The following is a 26598-nucleotide window of genomic DNA, read 5'->3' as shown; positions in this document are numbered from 1 at the left end:
CACTTTAAAAACTTTATCAGAGATTGACAATGGTGTAATAACCAAAACCGGTCTTTCTAAGTATCAATAAATCTGTGGTTTTTTGACAATTTCTTAGTCGTTTTCATTTAATATGAATAATTACCACAATAGCAACTTCTAACTACACAAAAACATGTAAAAATACATATTAATTGTGCGCAAAATTTTATGTAGCCTAAATACTATACAAACAAATGGCATACTTTCACTCCAGTTTTCTAATTTTTAGTTTGAAAATGGAAAACCTTTAGTTCATCAAAAATTAATGTATACATTTTGGGACTGTCTATCGTTAATGATAGGAAATTATAAATATTTTAATATTATATATAATTATAAATATTCATCTTGGAGAAACACCGTAATTCAATTCTTTCATCACAAGTTTTAGTTGAGAGCTTTCGGCATAATTTCGTCTCAATAGTTGACCTGTTGAATGAACAAATCTAGGCATATAACAACAACTACTAATCATTGGTATTCTACTATACGACTCAATAATATATCACAAAATAGTTGTGGAATTATGGGATTAAGCTAAAGAATAGCTAATAAGAAATCGAATGATTGGTTGATAGCTGAAAACACGCTCCCATTGGTGGATGATACTTATTGTCTGACCAATGACATCTCACGGTTTCCAAAGTCATTGAGATCATTTGGACAAGGATTTCAAAATGATATAGTTATTTTCTAGGTATTCTAAAACTCTTCTGAAACAATAGGCATTGTTTTACAAGTCTTCTAAAACTAGACATTCTAAAACAATTATTATCTCCCAATCTTCAGGCTTTTCTGTCGAATATGTATGAATGAATTGCACAGATATCAAATGCGTTTAATAAATATTTTTGGTATAATCTCATCAACCTTTATACTATGTTCTAATTATTTTTTATGTAAAATTCCTCTATTTTATCAGAACCAGTTGGAATGAAAGCCCCAACGTTTTCAAGCGAATCTCGAATCAGTTCTTTTTCAAAAGCGAGAGGTCAGGGGTTTTCTCTCCTATGTCAGGCTCAAGCATTTCCTGTCCCACTATTCAGGTAAATCTTTAAATAAAAATATGTATATTTTTTACCTAAAATCCCAGACTTTGTATTTTTGAAAACTCTTTTACTAACTCTTAGAACTCTCATACATGTTGAGGAGCTTGTGAAAATTGTTCTCTTTCCTCTTAGCTTCTTTGACGTGAGCTGTTTTCAATCTTTGAATTCTAGGCTCAACGCACATGTACGCGACTCAGGTTGAGAAGAGACTCGACTCTAGTCGAGAGCATGTGTTTTCAAATGGGGATTTCGCGGAAACTAGAATCGACTGGTCTGACTGTCACCATTTGGAGACACATGCTCTCGACTCGACTAGAGTCCAGTCTCTTCTCGACCTGAGTCGCGTAAGTCTGAGTTGAGCTTTGGACTCTATATTTTACTTCAACCCTTATTTTGGTCCACTAGTGCGGTTGCATAACTCTTTCGATTAAAAAAACCCTTCGTTTGGATCTGTGATCCTCTCTTCAAAGATAATCGTTTCTTTTCCATCTTAAAACTCGTGTTTTGTGTGAAAATTTGCTTTCAGAGCCTGTTTTCATAGGTTTTTCGTTTCTTTCCCATCCTGAAAACCGTGTTTTGTATGAAAATTTGCTTTCAGAGCCTCTTTTCATAGGTATTTCTTTCTTCCCACATCCTAAAAATCGTGTATTTTCTGAAAATTTGCTTTGCAGAGCCGGTTGGTGCTAAAGCTCCAACATTTTCTACTGATGACAAGAGCAGTTTGTTTTTCCGCGTTAGAAACACTGATTTTGCATTGCTTTGTCCGGCTCAAGGGTTTCCGGTTCCTTCTTTTCGGTAAGACTGTCAAATTCCTTACATTTTAAAATGAACAATCTTCAAATCAATTGATATTTTTCCAATATGGACAATACATCCACTTAATATCAATAATATAATATCCAATCGGTGTAGGTGTTTTTTCTTCTAATAAGTTGAGATAAAATAATATAAACCTTCTTCTTCTTCTTCTTTAGCGAACCCTTCTGCCTCTCAGCGTCGGGTGGTTTTGAGCCTCGGTCCATCTTCTCCACACCAGTCTATCCCCCATCATTCTCCGCATCTCCCGCCAGCTACTTCCTCGCACCTCCCCCAACCTCACCATATACTCCTGGTATGCCAGTCGTGGTCTGCCTCTTGGTCTTTTTCCCTCCGGTTTGGCTTCAAGGAACTGTCTTATCTTCTTTGTTTCGTCCGCCCTACTTGCATGCCCCAGCCACTTCAACTGTCTCTCTTCCAGAATCCCGCTCACCGGCCTTACTTCCAAGTCCTGCCTCACAGTTTCATTTCTTATACGGTCCCTCCTATTTTTACCCACTATTCTCCTGAGGTATCGCATTTCCGCTGCTGTGACCCTGCTCATGTGCTTATCCAAAGTGGTCCAGCTTTCTGCTCCATACAGCATTGTGGGCAAGAACACAGTTTTAAATATTTGCAGCTTTGCGCGTCTACTAACCTCTCTCTTACCCACAATTGTATTGCATATCGAGTAGTACACTTGGTTTGCCTTCTTGACTCTATTGAGCACCTCCTGGTCTATTCGTCCATTCCTATCTATAATGACTCCAAGGTACTCATACTCACTGACCTGGTCCATTCTCCTATCATTACACTGGATTTCCAATATCTGTTCATCTGTTCTTCCAACATGCATGACCTTGCTCTTTTCCACATTTAGTTGCATACCTTTTCTCTCCAGCTCCTCTTTCCATTCCATTATTGCATTCTGGAGTTTTTCTTCTGTATCCTCTACTAATACAATATCATCTGCATAGAGTAGGGCCTGAGCCATGATTGGCCTCAATCTCCAATAACCCACTATCGCTCTTTGAGTTCTTCTCTTACAAATTTTGTGCACCTCGTCCATATAGTTGATGAAGAGCAGTGGGCTTAAACTGTCTCCCTGCTTAATTCCTTTTGTCATGCTGAAGTGGTTGGACAATTCCCCATTGAGTCTAACAATCCCTTTCGGCCTGCTGTACACTGATTTGATGCCTCTGATTAATTTATTTGGGACTTGTTTTGCCTGAAGTGCATTCCATATTTCTTTTCTGGGTACAAAATCAAAAGCGGCCTTCAGATCCAGGAATGCAAGAAACAAATCTCTTCCTCTTTCCAAACACTTTTCAATGATCATTCTCAAGGAAAAGATCTGATCATGAGTCTGCCTGTTCGGCCTAAAGGCAGCCTGCTCCTCCTCTATCTGATGTTCTAGAACCATTCTCAGCCTTCGTTCTAGAATCCTAGTGTATAGTTTATACACTGTACCACTCAAACAGATAGGTCGGTAGTTCCCACATTCATACTGGCTTCCTTTCTTGTGTATGGGTATAATGATATTTCTCTCCCATTCTGTCGGTATTCTACCACACTCCCAAATGAGACCGAACAGTTTTGTAAGAGCTTCATTCATTGCTTCTCCACCAAATATAATAAATTCCGGTACAATATCATCAATCCCAGCAGCCTTACCCCTTCGCATACTTTTAATTGCTGCTTTCACCTCTTCAACTGTTATCTCGCCACACACTTCCTCACTATGCTGCTCATCCACTTCAACGTGCAGTAAGTCTCTCTCAGGTTCTTCTACTTCCTCCCCATCAAACTTATCAGCATAGTGTTGTCGCCAGGTCTCCAAAACCTCCCTCTGGTCACACACCAACACTCCTTCCGCATTCCGAATGCTTCTCACATCCTTTACTCTTCTCCCTCTTAAACCCTTCACAATTCTCCAGAACACCTTACTATCATTTTTATATTTTTCCTCCAAATCATGCCCAAACTCTTCCCAAGATTGGGCTTTTGCTTCTCGTACCGCTTCCTTCACCTGCCGCCGACACTGGACATAGTTTACCCTATCCTCTTGGCTTCTACTAGCTAGATATGCTCTCCATGCAAGTTTCTTTCTTTTCACCAACTCCTTCACCTGTTCATTCCACCACCTTGTTCTTTTCAGTTTTGAGTTGATTACTTTCTTTCCGCATGCTAGCTCTGCAGCCTTCAGTACTCCTTTCTTTATTTCTTGCCATAAGGCATCTGGCTCTCTAGTGTCCTCTGGTAATGCCCTGAATTCCTCAGCAATCCTTTGCCTGTATATTTCTTGAGTCTGTTGGTCTTTCAATCTCTGCACATTCAATCTAGTATACCTTTTTGCCCGTTCCTTCACAGGTATATTCAATCTCATGTCCATCACCACCAGCCTATGATCTGTATCCAGTTCAGCACCTCTTATTACTTTGACATCAGTCACTCTTCTTCTCATTTCTGTACTGTACATAAAATAATCTATTATGCTCTTTGCTTCTCTCCCTTCTGCCTCAAATGTGATTTGGTGTACCAATTTATGCTTGAACCATGTATTTCCAATCAGCAATCCATTGTCCACTCCAAACTCCAGCAGTCTATCTCCGTTGCTGTTCTTAACCTGCTCTCCAGCAAAAGGCCCCATCACTCCATGTGAGTGTTCCCAGTCATTGCCTATTCGGGCATTCATGTCTCCACCCACGATAACCTGCCTTCCTCGATGATAAATACCTTCCACGACTGCATTCAATGTTGAGTAGAACTCCTCCTTTTCCTGCACACTTGAGTCTTCAGTGGGAGCGTACACCTGCACAAAAGTCAACCTTATCTCCATCTCCAAATCCACTTTCAAAATTCTAGGGCTTACTGCTTGCCAGTCACTAACTCTATTGAATGTCTCAGGTGTCATTACGACCCCCACTCCCTCCTTTGCACGACTCTGTAAGGCCACTCCCGAGTAAACCATCATATATCCATCCTTCAACTCCACTCTTCCAGAACCTTTCCTTTTCACCTCGCTCATTCCCAACAACTGTAATTTATGCTTTTGCATCTCCTCCACCAACTCCACTTCCTTTCCTGTCAACGTACGTATGTTCCATACTCCAAATCTGAGCTTATTCTTTCTGGCCAACTTTATCTTCTCTCTGTATTTATCATCAACATTCCGTGTCCAAAATCGAGAAAATTTGCTTGTCCTATAATTATTCCGAAATTCCTGTCCAAATGTTCCGAGGCTTCCCTTATTGCTCTGAATCCGTGCTTAACCAGCATGTGGGGGATTAGCCCAACAGCCGGGTTTGGAGTACTTCTTCGTCTGGCTCCTATCCTTCAACCTGTCCGGCTTGGGTGGCCCTACTGGTAGTTACACTACCGCCGGCATAGCTCTCAGGGTTATTGGAGCACGCAAGCCCCTCCACCAACGACAAGGTGTTGTACTCCCCAGGAGGGGTAATATAAACCTGAGATATAGAAAAATTAGTAAATAGAATGAAAATCCACAATTTAAATCAGAACAACTCTGATTTTACTAGAAAAATAATGTTTTTCATAAGTTACAACAAGTCTGGTAAAGGTCTAGTACAAGTCTGGTATGGTGTAGGCCTAATCTAATGATCGTTCAAAACTCCTAAAGAATGTTCAAGTATGGTAAGTACTGTAGTTCATCATTATTATTAAACGAAAATCCAAATTAAATGCTGTAATCCACCCCGTAGACTTCTGCTACTGCAGATATTGACAAGCTAGATGGAAATTCGATGAGCGCTACTATCCGACTTCTGCTACTGAAAATTTGACAACAGGTTAAACAGCTAGATGGAAATTCGATGAGCGCTACTATTCAAAAATTATTTGTCAGCCGGAAATCGAACCCAGTACCTCCTAATTGCCGGTCAGGAATGCTTACCCTTACACCAAACTGACAATATCTGGATAGCAGCGCTCATTTTATACGAAGTCATAGCTGCCAGCCAGTCAACAGATGGAAATTACTGAGATATTGCAATTATTCAAAGGCTAATGAATCAATCATTATTATTAAATGAAAATCCAAATTGTAATAATTTTTGAATAGTAGCGCTCATCGAATTTCCATCTATTAGCTGTTTACCCTGTTGTCAATATTTGCAGTAGCAGAAGTCTTCGGGGTGAATTACAGCATTTAATTTGGATTTTCGTTTAATAATATACTGTAGTTCAGTTGAATAGCTTCTATGAAGTTGAATCGCTTCTATTTTTTGAAGCATTTATTATTTACACTCCGTACATTGGAGAAGCTGGAGAAACCGCCATCTCTTAGAAACAAACAAACGTGATTTGGTAGGTGATTAGTTAAAGTAAAAAAATCCAAGTCAACTCAAAATGAAAAGCAGGATCATAATGAAACAATGAAACGTCAATTGGTAATTAGTAAGTTGGTTGTCAATATTATTAGGAAACCAATAACATGTAGGATTCTTATAAATTTAATTATTTTCTTTTCATTTATTCCATTTTTACAAAAAAGCACAAACATCTTTTCTCTCCCTATTATTTTTATGATCTACTTATTGTATCAATCAATAAAGAATAAGCATACTATCCCTTAAACCATAATGATATAATCCATATCCCATCCAGTCAGGCTTACTCTCCAACATATATTATAATTGAACCAATTATTTCGAATAAATAATCGAATTTATTAACATGAAAGTACAAACATACCGTAGGCCTACATCAATAAGGTAGCCTATGACACAAATTTCATTGAGTGATCTATCAAAATTTGAATTTGAATTGCTATTTAGAGCCAGTCGGAGCTAAAGGACCAACATTTTCGACCGATGACAAAAGTCGTTCGTTTTTTCGTTCTCAAAGTCAAGGCATCTCTCTTCTCTGTCCTGCTCAAGGGTATCCGGTGCCTTCGTTTAGGTAAGAGAGAGGTAGAAATATGTATATTGAGAGTTGTTGTCGAAGATGTTCTAGAATTATTCCATAAACGCAATGTATCTATTCCATAGAATAGATACACATAGGCTATTATTGTGTATGTATCACAACATGGGAATATGACATGGTGTAGCTCTTTGTGAAGCGTATTTGCATCAATCGTGGTTAGTTTGTGGGAAATTCAAAGTTTGTTTCATTGAGTTCTCTGAAAATAAGGGTTTTTTTTCGGAAAATAGGGAATTAAAATTAGGGAATTGTTGGAAAATAGAGAATTAGAATTGATGAATAAAAATTAGGAAATTGTTGGAAAATAGGGAATAAAAATTAGGGAATTGTTGGAGAATATGGAATTAAATTTAATGAATCAAAATTACGGAATTGTTTGGAATTAGATTATCAGAAAAATTGTTGAAAAGGGCAGGGAACTTAGTTGTTCAAATTAGGTAAACAATTTTGCAGTAGCAGAAGTTCCTAGTTCTATTTATATAGCTCTTATTGGATGTTTGAAATAATTTATACAGTACTAACAATTTATATTGCATTTTCTTTTGTAGGCTACGTAATTTATAGTGTGGAATCGAAAGACTAGTTTAATTGAAGTACTATACTTGAAAGTCAAGAATAGCTTTTGAAACTGATCAAGTTATACTTTGAATTTAGAAAGAGTTGTTTCTGGTTTTGAATGAGGCTATCCCAGGAATGAACCATTCAAATTTATTGAATCCGAATCGGTCATTTGCAATTATTTTACTATTACCGGTACTGAATCGTGAACATTTCCCCCAAAACTTAACTATTCAGGCTTCTCACTTTTTCATGATGAATGATTCATCTTTCTCTGTCTTTCATAAATTAATAAATTTAGTGAATTTATTGGGAATCTTTAAACGATAATAATCATTCAATTGATTGGAAATAATCATTGAAATCATTGAATCAATTGGAAATCTTTATACGATAATGGTCATAAAGTTTAATACCGGCTTTGATAAAAATGTATGTAAAATTAGCATAAATATGTTGGACTTTCCAGAACCAGTTGGTGCTAAGGCTCCTACATTTTCAACTGATAACAAAAGCGGTTTATTTTACCGTAATACTGGAACTGATTTTGTGCTATTGTGCTCAGCTCAGGGGTTTCCTGTTCCATCGTTTCGGTAAGAATTATTAAAAAATATTTAATTGAAAAAACCGGAGTTTCAAAACATAAAATAACCATTCATTTTGATTTATGAGCTCAGGCAATGAGAGAAACTTTATCCCATCATTCAGACAGAGTGAGGTTCACGGTTTGATGGCTGTGGAGAAAGATAGTAGAACAACGTTGCTGATTCTTCAGCACTAAACAAGAGTATTCTATTATGTTAATTTTGATTCATTGGTTCAAGCAATGAGAGAAACGTTACTTTATTATTCAGACAGAGTGTATTATAGTGAGGTCCACCGTTTAATGTCATTCGAAAAAGATGAGAGAACAACGTTGCCGATTCTCTGCTTAGCCGCTGCCTTCTAATATTATAGTTAATATTAACTGTTCGTTCTTGTTTAAAATTATCATTATATTTTATTCACCAAGAAAAAATATTTTCCAATGATTAAATAATACATTTTTAGTATTGAGATTAAATATTTTGTTACTATAGCTGGAATATTTATTTATTTATCATTTATAATCAACTTAAGGACAAAGAAACAGACTACAGTCCAAAACTTCTTTTTATCCCAATTGCATAAAATAAATAGTGTTATGTGTGACTTTCCAAATTCCTCACTCATTTCCACATTGAAACAAAACACGAACACTTGAAACAATTAATTTTGAATTTAGAAAGATTAAGATCCGAATTGGTAACAAATTTCCTTCTACTTAGTACTAAAAACTGTAGGATAAATATTAATTTGAAAAATGCTCAATTAATGTTATTATGCTCTATTGCTCAACAATTTCTTTGAAAGCTATTATCTTGATATTATTTCTGTGGTTAAAAAATAATATAAATTCTGATTCAAATTGTGAATCAATTCTGATTATTGAATTGATTCAAGCTTTGGGTGAACCTTTTAAAACCTAAAACTAAACCTTTTAAAAAACTAAAAACCTCTACCCCACCATTCAGGCTGTATCTATTTCTAAAAAATTTATTCCATGTCGTGTAATAATTTATCCCATTGAATTTACTTCTCAAAATATCATTCTAGATTGTGTATTAATCTATTTTATGGAAACGTTTCTTATCAATCTTGTAGAGCCAGTGAGTGGTACGGCTCCAAAATCTCCTCCGACTGCCAAATTTTCGGTTTTTTCGAGTCCCATCGGGTCAAGCACTGCTCTTCTCTGTCAGTTGCAGGGTCATCCAGTGCCTAGTTTCAGGTATTTTAAGATTTTTTCAAAATTATTCTTCAATATTCCGGGTTTGTTAGACTATATTAATTTAGGGATTCTCTTATATTTTTTGTCTGGAGGTTGTAAGTGTCATGTTGACAGGTTGTAGCTCAAAATTGATGGAGAAGTTTTTTGAGGTTGATTCCCACTTGAGCTCTAGGCTTGTACGTGGGTGATAGGACGGATGATGATAATGATGATGATAGGTGAGTGGACCTATAGCTTCAGGTGGATTTCGATACACTGGTATGCGATTTTTGAACTTATAAACTTAGAGGAGTCTTAAAGAATACTTAGATGAGTCAGCTCATAGTTAGAGGAGTCATAGAGGAGTTTTAGACAATACTTGGAGGAGTCAGTTCATGAAGTTGTCACGTTTACAACGGGAATTGCAGGCCAATAAAACTCATATTGATAATTCATTATTTTACAAAGGCGAATTTCTAGAAGTATTTTAAGCCTAGGTGATGATGATGATGATGATGGGATTAATGATAATACAATGAAGGTAGAGTTATGAAAAATTATAGGTTATGCTATCCACTTGAATTGATTTGAGTCCACTTTTCAGTCCAGAAATAAATAAACTAGAAATTTATTTAGATAGAAATTTATTAGATAGATGAGTCCTAGAGCAGGGCTCTCCAACCTACGGCCCGCCGAGGATTTTGCAACAGATTTTTAAAAATATATATTTATACACATTTTTGACAACAACTGTGAGTTCAGTACTCTTCTCTTACTAGCCACTCCATTTTTTAATAAGTGTAAAATTAGCTGTAAACAAGCAGCGATCAACCATTGTGAGATATTAGCAAATGGTCTGCACGGACTGTACATGTCCCTGTTTGAACGCTACAAAGAAGGTAACTTACTTCCATTTTACAGTTCTCTCCCAGAAAAAGACTTTGAAAATATAAAAAACCATGCTCGAGCTATGTTTTCTCTTTTTGGATATACCTACAAGTGCGAGCAGACATTTTCAAAAATGAAGTTTGTTAAATCCAAATACTTTCTTGTCAGATGAACATTTGAAATCAATTTTAATGATCGGAACCACAAAGTTTGATCCTAAATGGGCGGACAATTCAAGTGGAAAAAAAATTCTCACTAAAAATGAGTATTCTCTTTTAGCATGGTAGCTTTTTATAAATTCATGCATTTTCAAGTTTTCTTATGAGCTTTTAACACTCAATAAATTAGACTTTGTATTATAATTAAATCAATTGATTTGTTTCTTCCTACTTAAACATACTTAAAACTCCTCATATCATATAATAATTGTACACCCCCCAAATCCCCCGTCGTGTGTGTCCCCACAAGTCAGATTCCACGTACATCCTTGTTATTGGCCCTCTAAGCCTCCCAAGAATTAACAATGTGGCCCTTGGATAAAAAAGGTTGGAGACACCTGTCCTAGAGGATACTTGGATTAGAAATTTATTAGATAGAGGAGTCCTAGAGGATACTTTGATGTCCATAGGATAAATGATGACAGTAGCTCATACTTGGAGGATTCTTAGAGAATACTTGAAGGAGTTAGTTCATGAAGTTGTCACGTTTACAACGGGAGTTGCAGGTCTATGCAACTTATATTGATCACTTATTAGGACGACTACTAAGCCAGTCGTTTCCCAAATTGGGATTCTCATGTAACTTATCTTCTGTCTAATGTTTGAGAAAGTAATAAATCTTTTGGTATCGTCAAGTTCAAAATCCTAGACGATTAGTAAAGAAGAAGAATTCTTAGAGAAAAGTTTACTGGACATAAAGTGATAAAAATTAAAGTGAAGAATACTAATATAGTTGAGAATGATAATAGAGTAAGGGAATAAATTGGAGACAAAAAGAATGATTGAGAAAGGAGAATTCCTAAGAAAATCAGGAGGCAAATATCAAGTGTGAAGTTGAAAGTATGAGTGGATAAAGTGTGTAGGTAAACGTTTGAGGTCGGATTGTGATTTATCTTTATTGTTGGAATTATTCAGCTCAGGGAATAATACTGATTTTAATTATCAAGGCTATATTACAAGGCTATTATCCAGACTACACCCAATCAAATATTGTCTGTCTCCAGCTACTTTTTTAAAATTCAAAATGGTAGAATTGTTTTCTTTAGAAACCATGCATCGAGATTGGAGAAACGTGATAGTATTCTCTGTACCCAACATTCAGGCTATGTGTCAAGTGTAATGTCTATGGCCCAGTTGCACAAAAGCCGGTTAAGTTTCAACCGTGATTAATTTCACGAGAAACAATCAGAGAAGGCCTTTTTGATATGATGGCTTCTGTGATTGGTTCTCGTGGGATTAATCACGATTAAAATTTGTTAAACCGACACCAACTGTCTATATTTGTAATAAGTTGAGAAATGGATTTTCTTGTTGAAATTATTCATTTATCCTATTTATTATTGAAAAGAATCAGTCATTAGAAAATTGAAGAGTCACTCAATAACTGCTTATTTGTGAAATAAATTACAGCTAAAATTGGTGGAAATTCTTATAAACCATGGAATCTCATCTCTTTAGCTTACTCAATTTGGCTTTCCCACTTTATCTCAGTTTTCTAATCGCATTGGTTTTTCTCTCAATTTTCGTCTCTAGAGCCTCAAACCAGTACTGCTCCAAAAGCTCAAAACTCACTGTCTATAGGATCTCGAGTTTTCATAGTTGCAAAAAATCCCATCTATCTAATTTGCAATGTACAAGGATATCCTGTGCCCATGTTCAGGTGAGATACAGATACAGGATATATTCTCTAAAAGTACTTGGAGCTTAAAAGTCTAAAAATATATATTTATCAAACATTTAATTTGAATTCTATTCAACTGTTCCATGAAAATAGAGTGAGTATTCTTTAAACTGTTTAGCTTACTGAAAAATGTTTCTTTTAACGTGAAGTCTATCAACAAAGCATCATCTGAAATACAAAAGTGAGTACCTATTCTAATAATTAACCAATAAGAACCCCCCTAAAATCCCAAAAACAATCAATCCAAAACTATCTTAAGTCATGAGGTGTTAGAAGTGGTATTTTTATGTCGGCATTCCATTTGTTTGTAATTATTTTTCTCAATGATCTTAACAAATAATTTCCAATTGCTGCTCATTAAGTAAATGGATATAGAATGCATATTTTCATGACATTGGTTCAACTTGCACATTCAAAATAGAATGATAGAATAAATATGAATATGTAGGTTATTCCTCATGGGATGAATCAAGAGAATATTTTTGATTTAGGAATATAATAATATTGTTCATATTATTTTCAATAACTATTGCTTTTCAATGTTGATTGAACAGAGTGAATTTTTTATTCAAAAGTGAAAACACCTTTCTACCTTTCCAAATTTCATCAAATATCAATGATGATTCCGAAATCAAATTCATAGATTTAAACCGAAAATCATTTCATATTTTGATTATCACAGATTCAAATATTTTAAACAAATCACTTTGATCATTTTTATTCAAGAAATCATGTGAAAGTGAATTATTTTCTTCACATTTTTCCAAAATTTGAACTCTATTCTCCATCAATGGTTTGGTTTTGAAAAAAAAACAATGAATATTTATCACAATTTAAAAAAATGAAAACTCTTGTTAGTTTTCAATATAAAGTGAAGATAATTCCACAAAATGTCTCATTTATTTTGAAAATAGAAAATTCACTCTATGAAGGATATAATTATTCATTCTCTAGTTTCCTGAATAAATATAGATTTTTCATTTTATGTGCAGATTATTGCAAGTGTGGACATCAAGCCACTAAACTGTTAGCAAGACAAGAAAGTACCGGTACTAGTGTATTCCTGTCTCTCTCCAATTTTCAGGTAAACTGAGTACCGATTCTAGTTCAAAAAACGCTTTTTTCACCTCATGACTTCATCAAACACTTTCCATCTTTTTGCTATTCTGTAGGAGAAAAACTTGAATAATTGCACATTACTCCGAAAAGGTGTATGCTGGAGAGACAGACTGTGGACAGACTCCATGCAAACGATGAATAGACTCTTTGCAGACTGTGTACAGACGCTATGCAAACACTGTATAAACTATGCAGACTCTGCACAGACTCTTTGCAGACTGTGTACAGACTCTTTGCAAACACTGCACAAACTATGCAGACTCTGCACAGACTCTTTGCAGACTTTTAAATTTCACAAATTTAGATCAACTTTTACATCATTTTGAACATAGAATTTTTATGTTTTCATCTAATACATTCAAAGTCACATCGCTTACTACTTCCTTTTCTCGCTCCAATATGCGCGGATTTTACTAAAATCTTTTAGTATCTTTTTTTAGCTTTAGGGCCATATTTATTATGTACCATCTACGTTTAACGCTAAACCACGTTTACTTGTAGATATGGTTGAATTTATCATAATGTGTTTCATACGGGGTTTAAACAAACAGTTGACATTTCTCTGTCTAACCCGAACTTCTGCATTTGTATTAATTTATCATTGCTAAGAGTCTGCGAACAGTTTGTCTATTTTACGCCCTCCTTAAGCCACTGTCAACGCTTATGAATGAAACTAGAGGCCAAGCTTAGAAAATTATACAAAATGCTACAATAGTGCATTCATGCTAAACTAGTGTTTATCTATCTACCTACCTTGACACTTCTAGTATAGCCTTCTATTCTAATATCAGGACCTCCTATATAAATAGGAAAAAATATAATGGGTATAGGAATATTCTAATAGAAAGTCCTACAAAAAATTACAATTTTGTTTTTTTTATAGGCTATAATAATTTATTTTACAATATTGTACAATTTTATCCATCTAATTACAGCCCATATTTATTTATTTATTAGGTTAGCACAAACAATACAATGATCGGAAAAGAAAAAAACAGGCTAGTGCCCAAAACTTCTTCAATTCCTAATATTAAAGCTGGGTTTACACCAAAGTTATTAACAAAATGTTAATAACTTAATCCTAATAGATTCTATTAAATTGAATGGAACTTGACAAACACATAAATGTTCATCATGTGTATGATAAGATATGTTCAATCTAATAGAATCTATAAGGATTAAGTTTTTAACATTTTGTTAATAACTTTGGTGTAAACGCAGCTTCGTTTCAAATTCGTTCATACATAGGTTATGTCCATTTCAATTTCTACAACAAATCATCAATCTGAAATTTAGATTAGAATAAAACAAACAATTTTAAATTTGGATAGATTGATGACAAACTTTCGTAAAAATATGAAACAAACTTTAAATTCACAAAATTAAGAATAAAACCACTTGAATTTTGAGCTCGAAAATATTACTCAGCTTTTATTCCATATCTTAGCTTTTCATTTTTATGGGACCCAAAGACAACATTCAGGCTTGTGAATTTTCATCCAATGCACAAAAATTTAGACATGGAAAATTGAACTCAAACTCAATTCCGGTTGCAAAATAGCCTGTTAAATTAACATTAAATGTAACCAATCAGAGAAGCCATCTTCTCGAAAAAGCCTTCTCTTACTAGTTCTCGTGGAATTTAATCTTGATTAAAATTTAACAGGATTTTGTGCAACCGGGCCTGATCATACTAGCAATTCGATTCTCAATGGATCAATAATTTTTGTGTATTGGTTGACGAAGATTGGTTTAATATTGACTATTTACACTTCAAGGATGGGAAAAGGTGGAAAAATCGTTGAATATTTTGGAATTTGTTAATTTGCAATTTCAGAACCCACAAATAATATAGCTCCCAAAGTGCCCGGTGAGAAATATGAAGGCGGGAAAATATTGATGAGTAGACTTCGTTCCACGGTTTTCTTGATGTGTCAAGTGTCTGGGTTTCCTGTACCCATGTATAGGTAAGGCCTTGTTTCTTTTATATAAAGGTTTTTTCTTTCATATGAAAGTTTTTAAAGTTTAGAACTCTAAGGAATCAACCTATGTACCCATGTATAGGTAAGGCCTTGTTTCTTTTATATGAATTTTTTTCAACTCTAATAGAGGGATCAATTTTATTCTCTTATGAAAACATTTTTTCCATAGGTTCATAGATAATAGCCCACAATAAAATATTCTCTCTTGATAAAACCGCGTGATGTTTGCTCGTAAAATTTGGAAAGGTCATGGTTGAAATCACTTTGAGATAGGTGTTTTGATGTATTAATTCTTGACTAGATAAGTCAAGACTATATTACAACTCATTCAACTTCCGTTGAATCCACCAGATTCTGCTAGCTCATTTCAAATTTCATAGAAACCGAAGTTTATTCCTAATATTTGATACATTTATTTTTAATTTGTTTTGTCAGCCATTTGATTGAGCTGCACTCATTTACAAATTTTAGTTTTTATGAAAATCCTACCGAGTCTCGTCCTTGAATCGGCAAGTTCATATTTCCTCTAGATTATCTCCTTCACCAATTGAGTTAAATCTTTTCTTGGCTGAAAGATTACCATTACATCACTTTATAGAAGATTATGAACTATAGAGGTTCGAATTATCGAGGTTCTATTGTAATATAAAAATTGAAACTTCATGATTCATCGATCTAGGTTTTAGCAAGAAGTCATGGTTATCTAAATTGATCTCATTTAGTGAAGTTGAGTGATAGAGCAAATTCATGAAATACTAGAGACATAAGACATCCAATTGTACTAACTATGGTTAGTAGATAAATTTTTTCCCGTACCACATGTTTAAAATACTAATGTCTCATTATTCTTCCAATAAATATTCAAAAACTTCTTTGCTAGATTCAGATAAAAGAATAAGTTTAATTTCATAAAATATAGAAAAATAGTGAATTTCCTATAAATATTTGAGAACTTCGATGCTAAATTTAGAGAGAAAAATAAAATGAATTTCATGAAATATAGAAATACGGTGAGTGTAAACCTACCTTTTAATAGCACTCATTCCTATTCCAATAGTCCCCGGCAGCAAGGGTACAAATTTTTCATAAATTTTCGGTAACTTTCTATTGACTTCTATTAATTCAATTATTCCTTACAATAATTCTATAATAATTACTGAGTTCTGCTATTGGTGACAGAACCAACCAATAACATTCCACCGCGATTCGCTGGTCCCAACATGGAGGGGAGTCTCGTTTACAAGAGTCGGTCGAAAACGTCGGCTGTACTTTTGTGTGATGTGACTGCCTATCCGATTCCTATGTTCAGGTAATAGTATCAATCTATACATCTATTTGAAATAGAAACAAATATGAATATAACTGTATCTTATAGTCTGAACTCACAGTGCCAAGGACCGCTCACGTTGTAAGTTTAAATGAATTTTATAGCTGCGTTTACACCAAAGTTATTAAAAAAATGTTAAAAACTTAATCCTTATAGATTCTATTAGATTGAACATAACTTATCATACACATGATGAACATATGTGTTTGTCAAGTTCCGTTCAATCTAATAGATTCTACTAGTAGTTCTGTGAACAGTAGACCACACGCAGTATTCTCATCCACAAGTACCTGATTGGAACTATAGACCTTATGGAAATACAGCAATAGACTGGCTTCTCCACACATCTGTGTAATCACTTGTAAGCTGATTTATGATGAATAATTCTATAGTCTGGTTTTTAATCTAATATTGGCGTATGAAGGAGGCTCCTTTCTGCTTTTATATTATCCTTGAAATGCAAAATTTCCAAAAACCTTGTATATACGTCGACGCGCAATTAAGAAAGGAACATACCTGTCAAATTTCATGGAAATCTATTACCGCGTTTCGCCGTAAATGCGCAACATATAAACATTTAAACATTAAGAGAAATGCCAAACCGTCGACTTGAATCTTAGACCTCACTTCGCTCGGTCAATAAGGATTAAGTTATTAACATTAATTTTGTTTATAACTTTGGTGTAAACCGAGCTTATCACTGGCCTTTTTCATGGAGCATTCATTTATAAATTAAATTCCTGTTGAAGCTCGAAATGTTATGATCATATTTTAACCATAATTTCGACGAAGTTTGCTTGATTTGTTCAAATTTTATCGATTTATATAGGCTATCATAAAATTGGGAAATATAAATTTAGGGTATGATCACACTGGTCACAACCAACAAGTGCACGCTTCAGAGTGAATGGTCCTATTGCTCTTTCCATAGTTTGTTTCTCATCTGCGCGCTTGGTCACGCATAACCAAGCGTGCACTTGCACAAGCGCGCATCCAATGTGTGATCATATCCTTAGAAGTGGGAGGGTATTCTGAACAACTCAATTCAGTAGGTTACTATGATTATGTTTTTATTCTACTCAGAATAATGTTTGATTCAGGATATAGGATACAAGATACAGGATAAATGCGATTGAAATTTTGTTGTTTGGATAAAGTTTTTGTTGGTTCAGGTCTAGGTGTTTGTATCATTTCAGGTGTTTGTTGCTTGTATTAAATCCAAAGTTGCCAAATTTTGAAAAATTATTCCATTAGCCATCGTTGCTCATATCTTCTATTCCAGGAATGTAAACCATGAATAATTTTTTTTTATTCAATAATTAATTCTCAAAATTCATAGTTTCTCTTACTTTGAATATATAGGATTCATTGATGGATTAAATAATGCTTTCGATGTCAATAGAAAGTCGTCAAACTCTATAGTCTGAATTTATAAATACTCTCATACTATTGATAAAGTTGTCTGTTACTTATATGAAATAAATTCATAAATTTGAAATCAAATTTTTTTCGCGGATGATGCCCACATTAGTCTTTCACTTGTGCGTGGGTAATGGGAAGTGCGTTGGTGAATTGATGAGATGATCATACGGCCATGCCATCGGCGGGATTCGAACCCAAGACCAGGCGGTGCTAGCAGACCGAAGTTTGTAAGTTCTATAGAATGTGGATCCAAGATCTGACATCATTAATATTCTTAACATTTAAAAAAGGCTTCTAGCTGTTCAGTGGTAGGCCTTTATGAATTTATAGATTGAATAAATTCTGTCAATACTCCAGAATTCGACAAATGTTTTGAATAAAGCAATCTAATCAATATCCAAGTACACGGAATAACACTATTTATAGACTACCATTCCCAAGTCCCAACATTCAAATATGCTTCTCTTTGTGAATCCTTCATAGGTTCATGATTAATTTATAAAATGAATAATGCTGTCAATTTTCTAGAATCTGTACTATTTTTTCTGAGTAGAACTCGAACTCAAACAACATTTTCACCGTTACATTCCCGCGTATATCTATAGAGCGATATATTCTGAGTAGGCTACTCAGTATTTTGTGTAATATACTATTACTATATTGCTCTCAGAGCCTACCAACAACATTCCTCCGAGATTCGCCGGGCAAAAGATGAAAGGAAGTCTGTACCACGAATGTAAAGAAAAAAACGGGAGCTGTTTTGCTATGCGATGTTACTGCGTATCCGATTCCCATATTCAGGTATGGAAAAATAATCTAAAAGTACAATTTTGTTTGTCCTTTTTAGAATAGAACATGTTTCATTGATCAACAAACATATAACATTTACATGGATCTTGACTAGTAGGTCAGGTATAAAGGAACCTGTCTAAAAATAGGTGACAATTTTGATTTTATCAATATCTTATTAATCTAGAAAAATTAGACTGAGTCACTGTCAATGTTTTAGAACCGTTCCATAATGAAATAAAACACTCACATATTGTCAAATTCTACAGTTTTATTGTCAGCTTGAAAATGTGACCCGTGTGGTCACGAAACCATGATCCTGTACCAAATAAAACTGTATAATTTGACAATATTTATCTGTGTTTTTATTTCAATCTAGAAAAACTTATCTTTTGATGAAATACGGCAGCAGGGGCTTTTATGACTTTTTCCAACATCATTATAGGCATCTTCCAAATCTTCCATCATTCCCATGATTTTTTCTAGTGAACTAAGAAAATATTTTCCTTTTACTCTTGCATTTTCTCGACAGAACCCACAAATAATATAGCACCCCGCTTCGCCGGAACTAAAACCACCGGAAGCATTATTAAAGAAACCAAACGAGGTACTTCGGCAATCGTCATGTGTGACGTCACTGGCTACCCCATTCCAATATTCAGGTATAATAGTTATAACTTATTATAGTTGCATTTAGATTATTAATAGGAAACTAAAATGAAAATTTGAATTCTTTATTGATTAGAGTTGTTGGAATTGTATAGAATCTGTTACTATCAATTAGTGTTTTGAAGTTGGGGTTTTCAGTGAAGTTTCACAAAAATAAATAAACTGAAAAAATATTTTCTATCATTTCTCCCAAAATATAATGGTTGAGAAGTGTTTCAGATAAACTAGACTTAAGAATAAACAAGTGAGAGCTTTTCCAAGATTATTCGAAGCTTAAAAAATATTAAGCCCATAAAATATTACAACCCAAATATTAGCCCTTAAAAAAGTCCATCTGATTTATAATAAATTTGTAAAAATCATTGTAGAAACATTAAATTTCATTCTCACAATGACAAAAAACTAGTAAATTTATCAATTTAATCAAATATTGAATAAAAATACTAAGAAATGTCAAAAACCACAGTTTTTTTGATACCTTAGATTTCTAATTGGTTTTTGACAACCAATATGAAGTAGTATCTCTCAATAGATTGACAGGAAAACTGATAGTACCTCTGATTCAGAATATAATAACCTGTGCTCCGCAAGGGTCCAATTTGAATCTTGTTGTACTGGATTCTTGAAGAATTGAAACTAGGCCTATAACCATCTTCGGTGAATTAAGAATGTATATGCAAAATTGCAAGTTAATCAGTTGATTATTAGTGATATAACTATTGTAAAAATATTCTATTTCCTCTGACTGATTTGAAAAATACTAATAAATATATTAACTATTTTAAACTCTACTAGAACCAAGAGATCCAGGTTGAGAAATATTCCATACTTTAAAATCTACCCAAGACTATTTCAACATTTTTCACATCCGTATAAGGCTAGACGCACACTAGTTAGACAAGACAAGACACGTTCAGTCACAATACTTCTCATAGTTGCTTATGAAGACTTGTCTAATTGCAATGACTAATCAGTGTGAGTTGCGTCATAAGCAACAATGTGAAGTATTGTGACTAAACGTGTCTGATCATGTCTTGTCTTGACTAACTGGTGTGCACCTAGCCTAAGGCAGCAGGGAACTCTTCACTCATTGCAGGTTCAAAGTTATAATTGAGTTGTAACTTCGAAGGTTATTTTCTTTCATTACGTAAAAATCTCCATGAATTTTGTGATGAATTTTCTTGACAGAACCCACCAATAATATCCCTCCCAGATCAGCTGGCAAGAAAATTGCAGGTAGCATTGTTCAGGTCAACAAGCAAGGATTTTCTGCCATAGTCATGTGTGATGTCACTGGATATCCTATTCCAATATTCAGGTAAATTTTAATATTCATTATAAGTACTTCCTCATATTCCTCATGCAAAGGACAGTTTTTAAGTGTCAAGATTATTCACTTTATTGATAAACGGTCTTACAATTTCTTTATTTTATTGTTATTGCTATTAAAACTATAGTCACTAGGACTAACCATTAATTTTGTTCTCTTATTTCTTATCCTAAATTAATTTTTATTGCTAAAGTCTTCCAGTGAAGCCTACAGTTCCAATCTATAATTTCACCACTTTAATTCTTTCACTACACTTTTATTCAATATACTTTTTTCACTTCACTAGCACTACACCAACTCGAAGGGCTTTGTTCTCTTCAACCTCCTTGTGAGTTCAGTGCTGTCTAGTAGTTGGATGACTTCGTTGTTGTCGTGTTGATGAAGACGTGACTCATGATGGGCTGCCAATCGTCTTATTTCACTGGTCACATAGGGTATGTGCAGATCTCGGTGCAAATCGCTGTTCCTTATGTACCAGGGCGCATTCACCATGTTCCGCAGTACTTTGTTTTGGAATGTTTGAATCTGATTGATGTTAGAAGTTCTAGAGCAGCCCCAAAGCTGAATTCCATACGTCCAGACAGGTTTTAGAATTTGTTTGAAAATAAAATTTATTTATAAATAGAAATAAATTTTCACAATCTAAGGTACCGTCTATTCCGTTCTGTGCCCACACATCATATCAAATAATGATAAATAATATGATAAATTTGATAAAGATAATGATAAATCAAGTATAATGATACGATAAAAAATATAGTAGATACCCTTCTCATATTATTATAATAAAACACTTTGTACTCCAACACAAAAACAACATGTTTACTTCTCAAAAAAACTACACAAAAACATTTTTTATCTATTAAAAAATGTTAAAAATTTAAAATGCTTTATATATTTCGGTTAACAATCCCATTGTCCTGTGCAAATCTTAAGTTAACTTATTATATAATAATGTACGCGTATATAGTTGCAACTGATATCCAGGAAATGCTCTCAAATACATTTCTTGCACTAGTCTTTTTTCTTTAGGGATACTTCTAACATAAATAGAAATATAAATCTGAGTACCATTTTAAATTATTTTATCACGACATGTTTTGGCTACTAATGCCATTTTCGAGTGAATTTTAGTACCCGAAACATGTCGTGATAAAATAATTTGAAACGGTACTCAGATTTATATTATTATTTATAATTATTTCTTGCACTACGTTTTTATTTCAACCAAACATTCATTTTTTCATATGAGACTTATTCTATATGGCAGCAGAGTACTGTACCTCCCATTGTTTGGTCTTCTATGATCAAGTAGAACATTGATCATTTAATTCTACCAATGTTCATGATTTTCAATAAATTTTCTTGGCAGAGCCCACCAATAACATTCCACCTCGTTCAGCTGGAAGGAAAACTACAGGAAGTATTTATTATTCAGGAAAATAAGCAGGGATCTTCGGCTATTGTAATGTGTGATGTCACTGGTTATCCCATTCCAATATTCAGGTACAATATGTTACTGTTTTCAATTCAATTTATTTTGTCATAAAATTACAAGTTTGTACAAAATACTTCAGTTTAGTACAATAGAATAATTATTAGTCATTTTTTTCATTTATTATTATATTGATAGATACAATATGATAGACTCAACTATGAATGATTGGGAAAGGAACAACAGGCTTAAAGCCCAAAACTGTTCCTTTCCCAAATTTAGATAGAAGTTGTCCAAAAATAGGTTATGTTTTGTTTACTCTTCATGATATTAGATAAATTATTACTTTTTTGCAATCTCTCAAGTAAATTTTCGTTTTTCTTTCCATATTACTTCTATCTGATTCTAGAAACTCTTCCCCATTCACATACGATAACTTACACCTTTTTTCACCTTTATTTATATCGGATGATACAACTTTCATTCCTCTGTTGTCTCTTTTAATCCAGTAAAATATTCCAGTAGTTCATGAAACAGTTCATACAGACAATAAACTTATCATACATTTACAATATTTGAAATAGAATAGAAATCATCAAGTAGACACCTTTTATATTGTATCTATCCATAACATGTCTCGACTCATGTAGTAGATCACAATCAGTCAATCAATACAATATTATTAGGTACGTTTTATTTATATAAGATGATAATTCCCACTCAGTCTAACAAGACCCATAGTCGTGTAAAACAAAATAGCACTGTACATGAATAAACTATAAAGTAATGTAAAACTAAAATTATGATAAATTTGGATTACTATAATTTTAGTTTCACATTAATTTATAGTTTATTATAGTACAATGATCCTTAATAATAGATAGCATAATAAGAAAGAGGAAAACTAAGCTTAGCCTGTACTATTATTTTTTCAAATTTCAATAATTTTAATAATTACACCAATAATTATTGTAGTACGGTAGTCCTATAAAGAAAAAGTTGAGCACAATATGTTTATGATACTACGGCAGCAGGGGGATTCCCATCCATTCAATTTTTAGAGTGATAATGGACGACTAATATTTGATGAAAAAAGTTTGTTACTTGATAAATTCTATTGACAGAACCAACTAACAACATTCCACCAAAGTTTACTGGTATGAAAATTGCTGGTAGCATCGTCAAAGAAACAAGACAAGGCTCTTCAGCCATTATCATCTGTGATGTGACTGGATACCCAATTCCAATATTCAGGTAAAATTATAGTATTCAGGTAAAATTATAGTATTCAGGTAAAATTCCAAGATTCCGGTATAATTCCATTATTTAGATATAATTTCAATATTAAGGTACCTTATAATTACAATATTTCTATACATTTTTTAACCGGGCTCTTCTCATTCCATCAACTAGATACACTCTCAATAATCATAAAATTTTGACTCAATAGCATCCTGATTTTTCTGATTGGTAAGTAACGTATTATCTGAAACAGTTAAAGAGAATACTATTGGATCTTATGGGAGAGTTCATACATTGGCAGACTGCAATGTGTGAATAACCCCATAAGAACGTATGGTATTCATTCGTGTTATATTTGCAATAAGCTGTAATTAATTTGCAGAGCCTGTGGGAAAAATAGTTCCGAGGGTTTCAAAAGAGAGGTTTGAAGGTAATCTGGTTGTGGCTGGAAAATCAGCCACCATTTTGTGTCCTGGACAAGGATTTCCGGCGCCATTTTTTAGGTAAATCGTTGATTGAGAGAGAATATTGGTTTTCAAATCTGATTCTTGTATTTTTTTAAATTTCGTAGCTGAATGATTTCTTTAATTTTTTGGGTGGGCTAGAAAATTACCCGGTTTTTTCAAGGGTTGAAATTTACTGTTTATATTTTTTCAAATAATGATTCCTGGCAGTAGATAATGATTTTAAACAATGCTTTCCCATCAAAAGATTCGATCACTTACCTTTATTGGACAATATGTTGAATATTTAATTATCATTCTTTTAAATTCCAACGGTACACATACACACCCCTTTTCAAATTTAAGGTGCGTACAGATTTACGCGCCGCGAACATGAGAGATTCACTTTTAATCAGCTGATGCCAAGTTTTTTATATCTGTATCTTACCATTTCTGTAAAAATACAGATATAATCAGCTGATTAAAAGTGAATTGCTCATGTTCGCGTCGCGTTATCTGTACGCACCTATAGATTTATAATATTAACGCCTTGAACGATTGAACCATATAATGTAATGATTCACTAACAATTTTAAAACACTTTTAGAGCTTGTGATATTCATAAAATATTCCTAATGATGCGAATAAAGCAAGCCTGCTAAGAATAAAGATTCATTCATGAACATGAATAACACATTTTATCCATGGTGTCGCAATGTAATCCTAGAAACATTCTTAAAGGTTGATGAAATTTGAAAATTTATCATTCATAAATCATATAATTTGAAAATGTGCATGTAAAAATGGTAGGTTATTTACTTCCCCATTTATATTTGGTTGATAAATTCCACAGTTTTTTCTGGTTTCAAAATTTGTGACTTATGCTACTACTACTTATTCTAGCTCAAAAAACGTTATATTTCGGCAAGTTTTTATGAGAATGTTCGTGTGAAAATGGTAGGTTCATTAATTAATAACATGGTATCGTTTCTTACTTTTTCATTCTATTTTCAGTTGATAGATTCCACAATGATTTTCAGTTTCCAAATCTTGTAACATAGACTACTTTTTCTAGCACAAAAAACATTACATTTCAAACATTGAAAAATCAATCGGGCATTCCCTTTTGAATCAATACACTTTCAATATTCATAAATAATTCAACAAAATAAAATACCTCTAATTTTTCAAAGCAATAGCAAATTTGAATTCCCATCTTATAATTTGCAATTTGTGACCAACATTCTATTGCAGAACCTGTGGGGAAAATAGTGCCACGGGTTTCGAAATTGATGTTTGAAGGTAATCAGGTTGTGAGTGGCAAAACAGCCACCATTTTGTGCCCTGGACAAGGATTTCCAGGGCCGTTTTTTAGGTAATTGGTGATTTTAAATTTCCAAAAGATTGAAGGTAGGATTCAGTGATAATAATTTTAATATTTTGTCAATTTTCCAGCTAGAGATTAGCTTATGTTAGTATACAATGAAGAAGTTATCAAAATGAAGTTTAAGCAGTTAAACAGTGGTTAGTGAATTTCAACTATTTTTTTCAACATGCTACCACTTCCAATATTTCCAATGAACTAGAAATATCGATAGATTGCTTTATATTTATTTATTATTTTACAAAGGCGACTTTCTAGAAGTATTTCAATCCTAGATGATAATGATGGGATGAATGATAATACAATGAAGGTAGAGTTATGAATGAATAAAAATGTTAGGTTATGCTATCCACTTGAATTGATTTGAGTACACTTTTCAGTCCAGAAATAAATAAACTAGAAATTTTGAATTTGATTTGATTAAAAACTGAATATAATAGAATGATTACATTCTTATATCATTAATTAAGAATTATTATGTAGTAATTATTGACATATTATGTAGAAAATTGTATTTGATTGAGTCTAGTAGGTACCGTGAACAAAAATAATTTTCAGTTCCGCTAGATAATGAATTCCTGGACTATTAGGCCTACTGTGTATTGTATCCACTAAGATAATTCCTCCAATCATTCAATATTTCATCCGATTCTATTTATTCATTAAATCCTTCAATTCTGAATAATTAATATGATTCCTGGCAGCAAGAAGTCACCCCAACTTTCATAGCTACTTGTAACAGAGTGCTAGTGAAACTTTAAACCTGTCTGAAATTTAACTTTTATTTTATTTAAAAATTTAAAATTCACTTCAGAACCCACAAGCAGTGTAGCTCCTAAACTATCAGAGGGTCGTCTGAATGAAAAGACGTTCAAAGGTGGAAGTCCCTTCGCCTTACTATGCCTTAGTCAAGGATATCCTGTTCCATTTTTCAGGCAAGTTTTAGAATTTTGAGTTCACCTAGGATGAGTGAAAAAAAACTTAGGAAGACATCTCTCAACATGTTGTCAATAATATCGATAACGTTAAACTAATTATTATTCTGTGCATCTTGGAATTATTGATTATGTATATGAAAACAATTATATCATGAGGTAAGTATTCTTTTTCTATGAAATTCTTATTATGATTCCAACATAGATTTTATAGGCTTCTTTGGTTTCCAAAATTTCAAGGTTTGTATAGCTTATTTATCTTCATTCATCTTATCACTAACCATATCATTAAAAATTTCTAATTGCAGTATGATATGAAGATGTGAATTCATATTTAAAGAAATTATGAGCTTATTATTGTATTTCAAAAGTATGTCTAAAGATTAAGTCCCACTGCTCCCCTACGAGAACAGGTAAGTAGAGATATCCTTTCTTATAAAATTGTTAATTCTCGAAGTGTAATCTAAATCTTTGTACTGTCACTTGAAACCTGTGTAGAAATTCGCAATACAGGAAAAAATTCAAGCTGTTAATGAATACTGTTTGATGTTAATTATATGAGATGCTACCTTCCTGCCTTG

The 26598-nt window shown here is 33.5% G+C and overlaps 1 protein-coding gene across 44 annotated transcripts in view; it reads left to right on the top strand.

Annotated features, from left to right (window-relative positions):
- Positions 1-26598, top strand: part of LOC111045692 (Down syndrome cell adhesion molecule-like protein Dscam2) — a 460637-nt gene that overhangs the window by 261159 nt on the left and 172880 nt on the right. For 11 of the 44 annotated variants that reach the window (XM_039427609.1, XM_039427605.1, XM_039427599.1 and 8 more), the window contains one exon: positions 14897-15026. The exons of 25 other annotated variants lie outside the window; for them this stretch is intronic. In XM_039427609.1, the coding sequence (XP_039283543.1) occupies positions 14897-15026 (130 nt within the window). Of the gene's footprint in view, positions 1-943; positions 1068-14896; positions 15027-16222; positions 16351-18569; positions 18592-20497; positions 20567-22031; positions 22085-25896; positions 26018-26598 lie in introns of those variants that run through there. 8 more of the 44 variants (XM_039427619.1, XM_039427641.1, XM_039427615.1 and 5 more) reach the window with 6 other exon arrangements.

The sequence above is a fragment of the Nilaparvata lugens genome, chromosome 5, assembly GCF_014356525.2.
Source record: "Nilaparvata lugens isolate BPH chromosome 5, ASM1435652v1, whole genome shotgun sequence".
Classification (NCBI taxonomy): domain Eukaryota; kingdom Metazoa; phylum Arthropoda; class Insecta; order Hemiptera; family Delphacidae; genus Nilaparvata; species Nilaparvata lugens.
The sequence above is the reverse complement of the archived record's forward strand: the minus strand, read 5'-3'. Positions and strand labels throughout refer to the sequence as shown.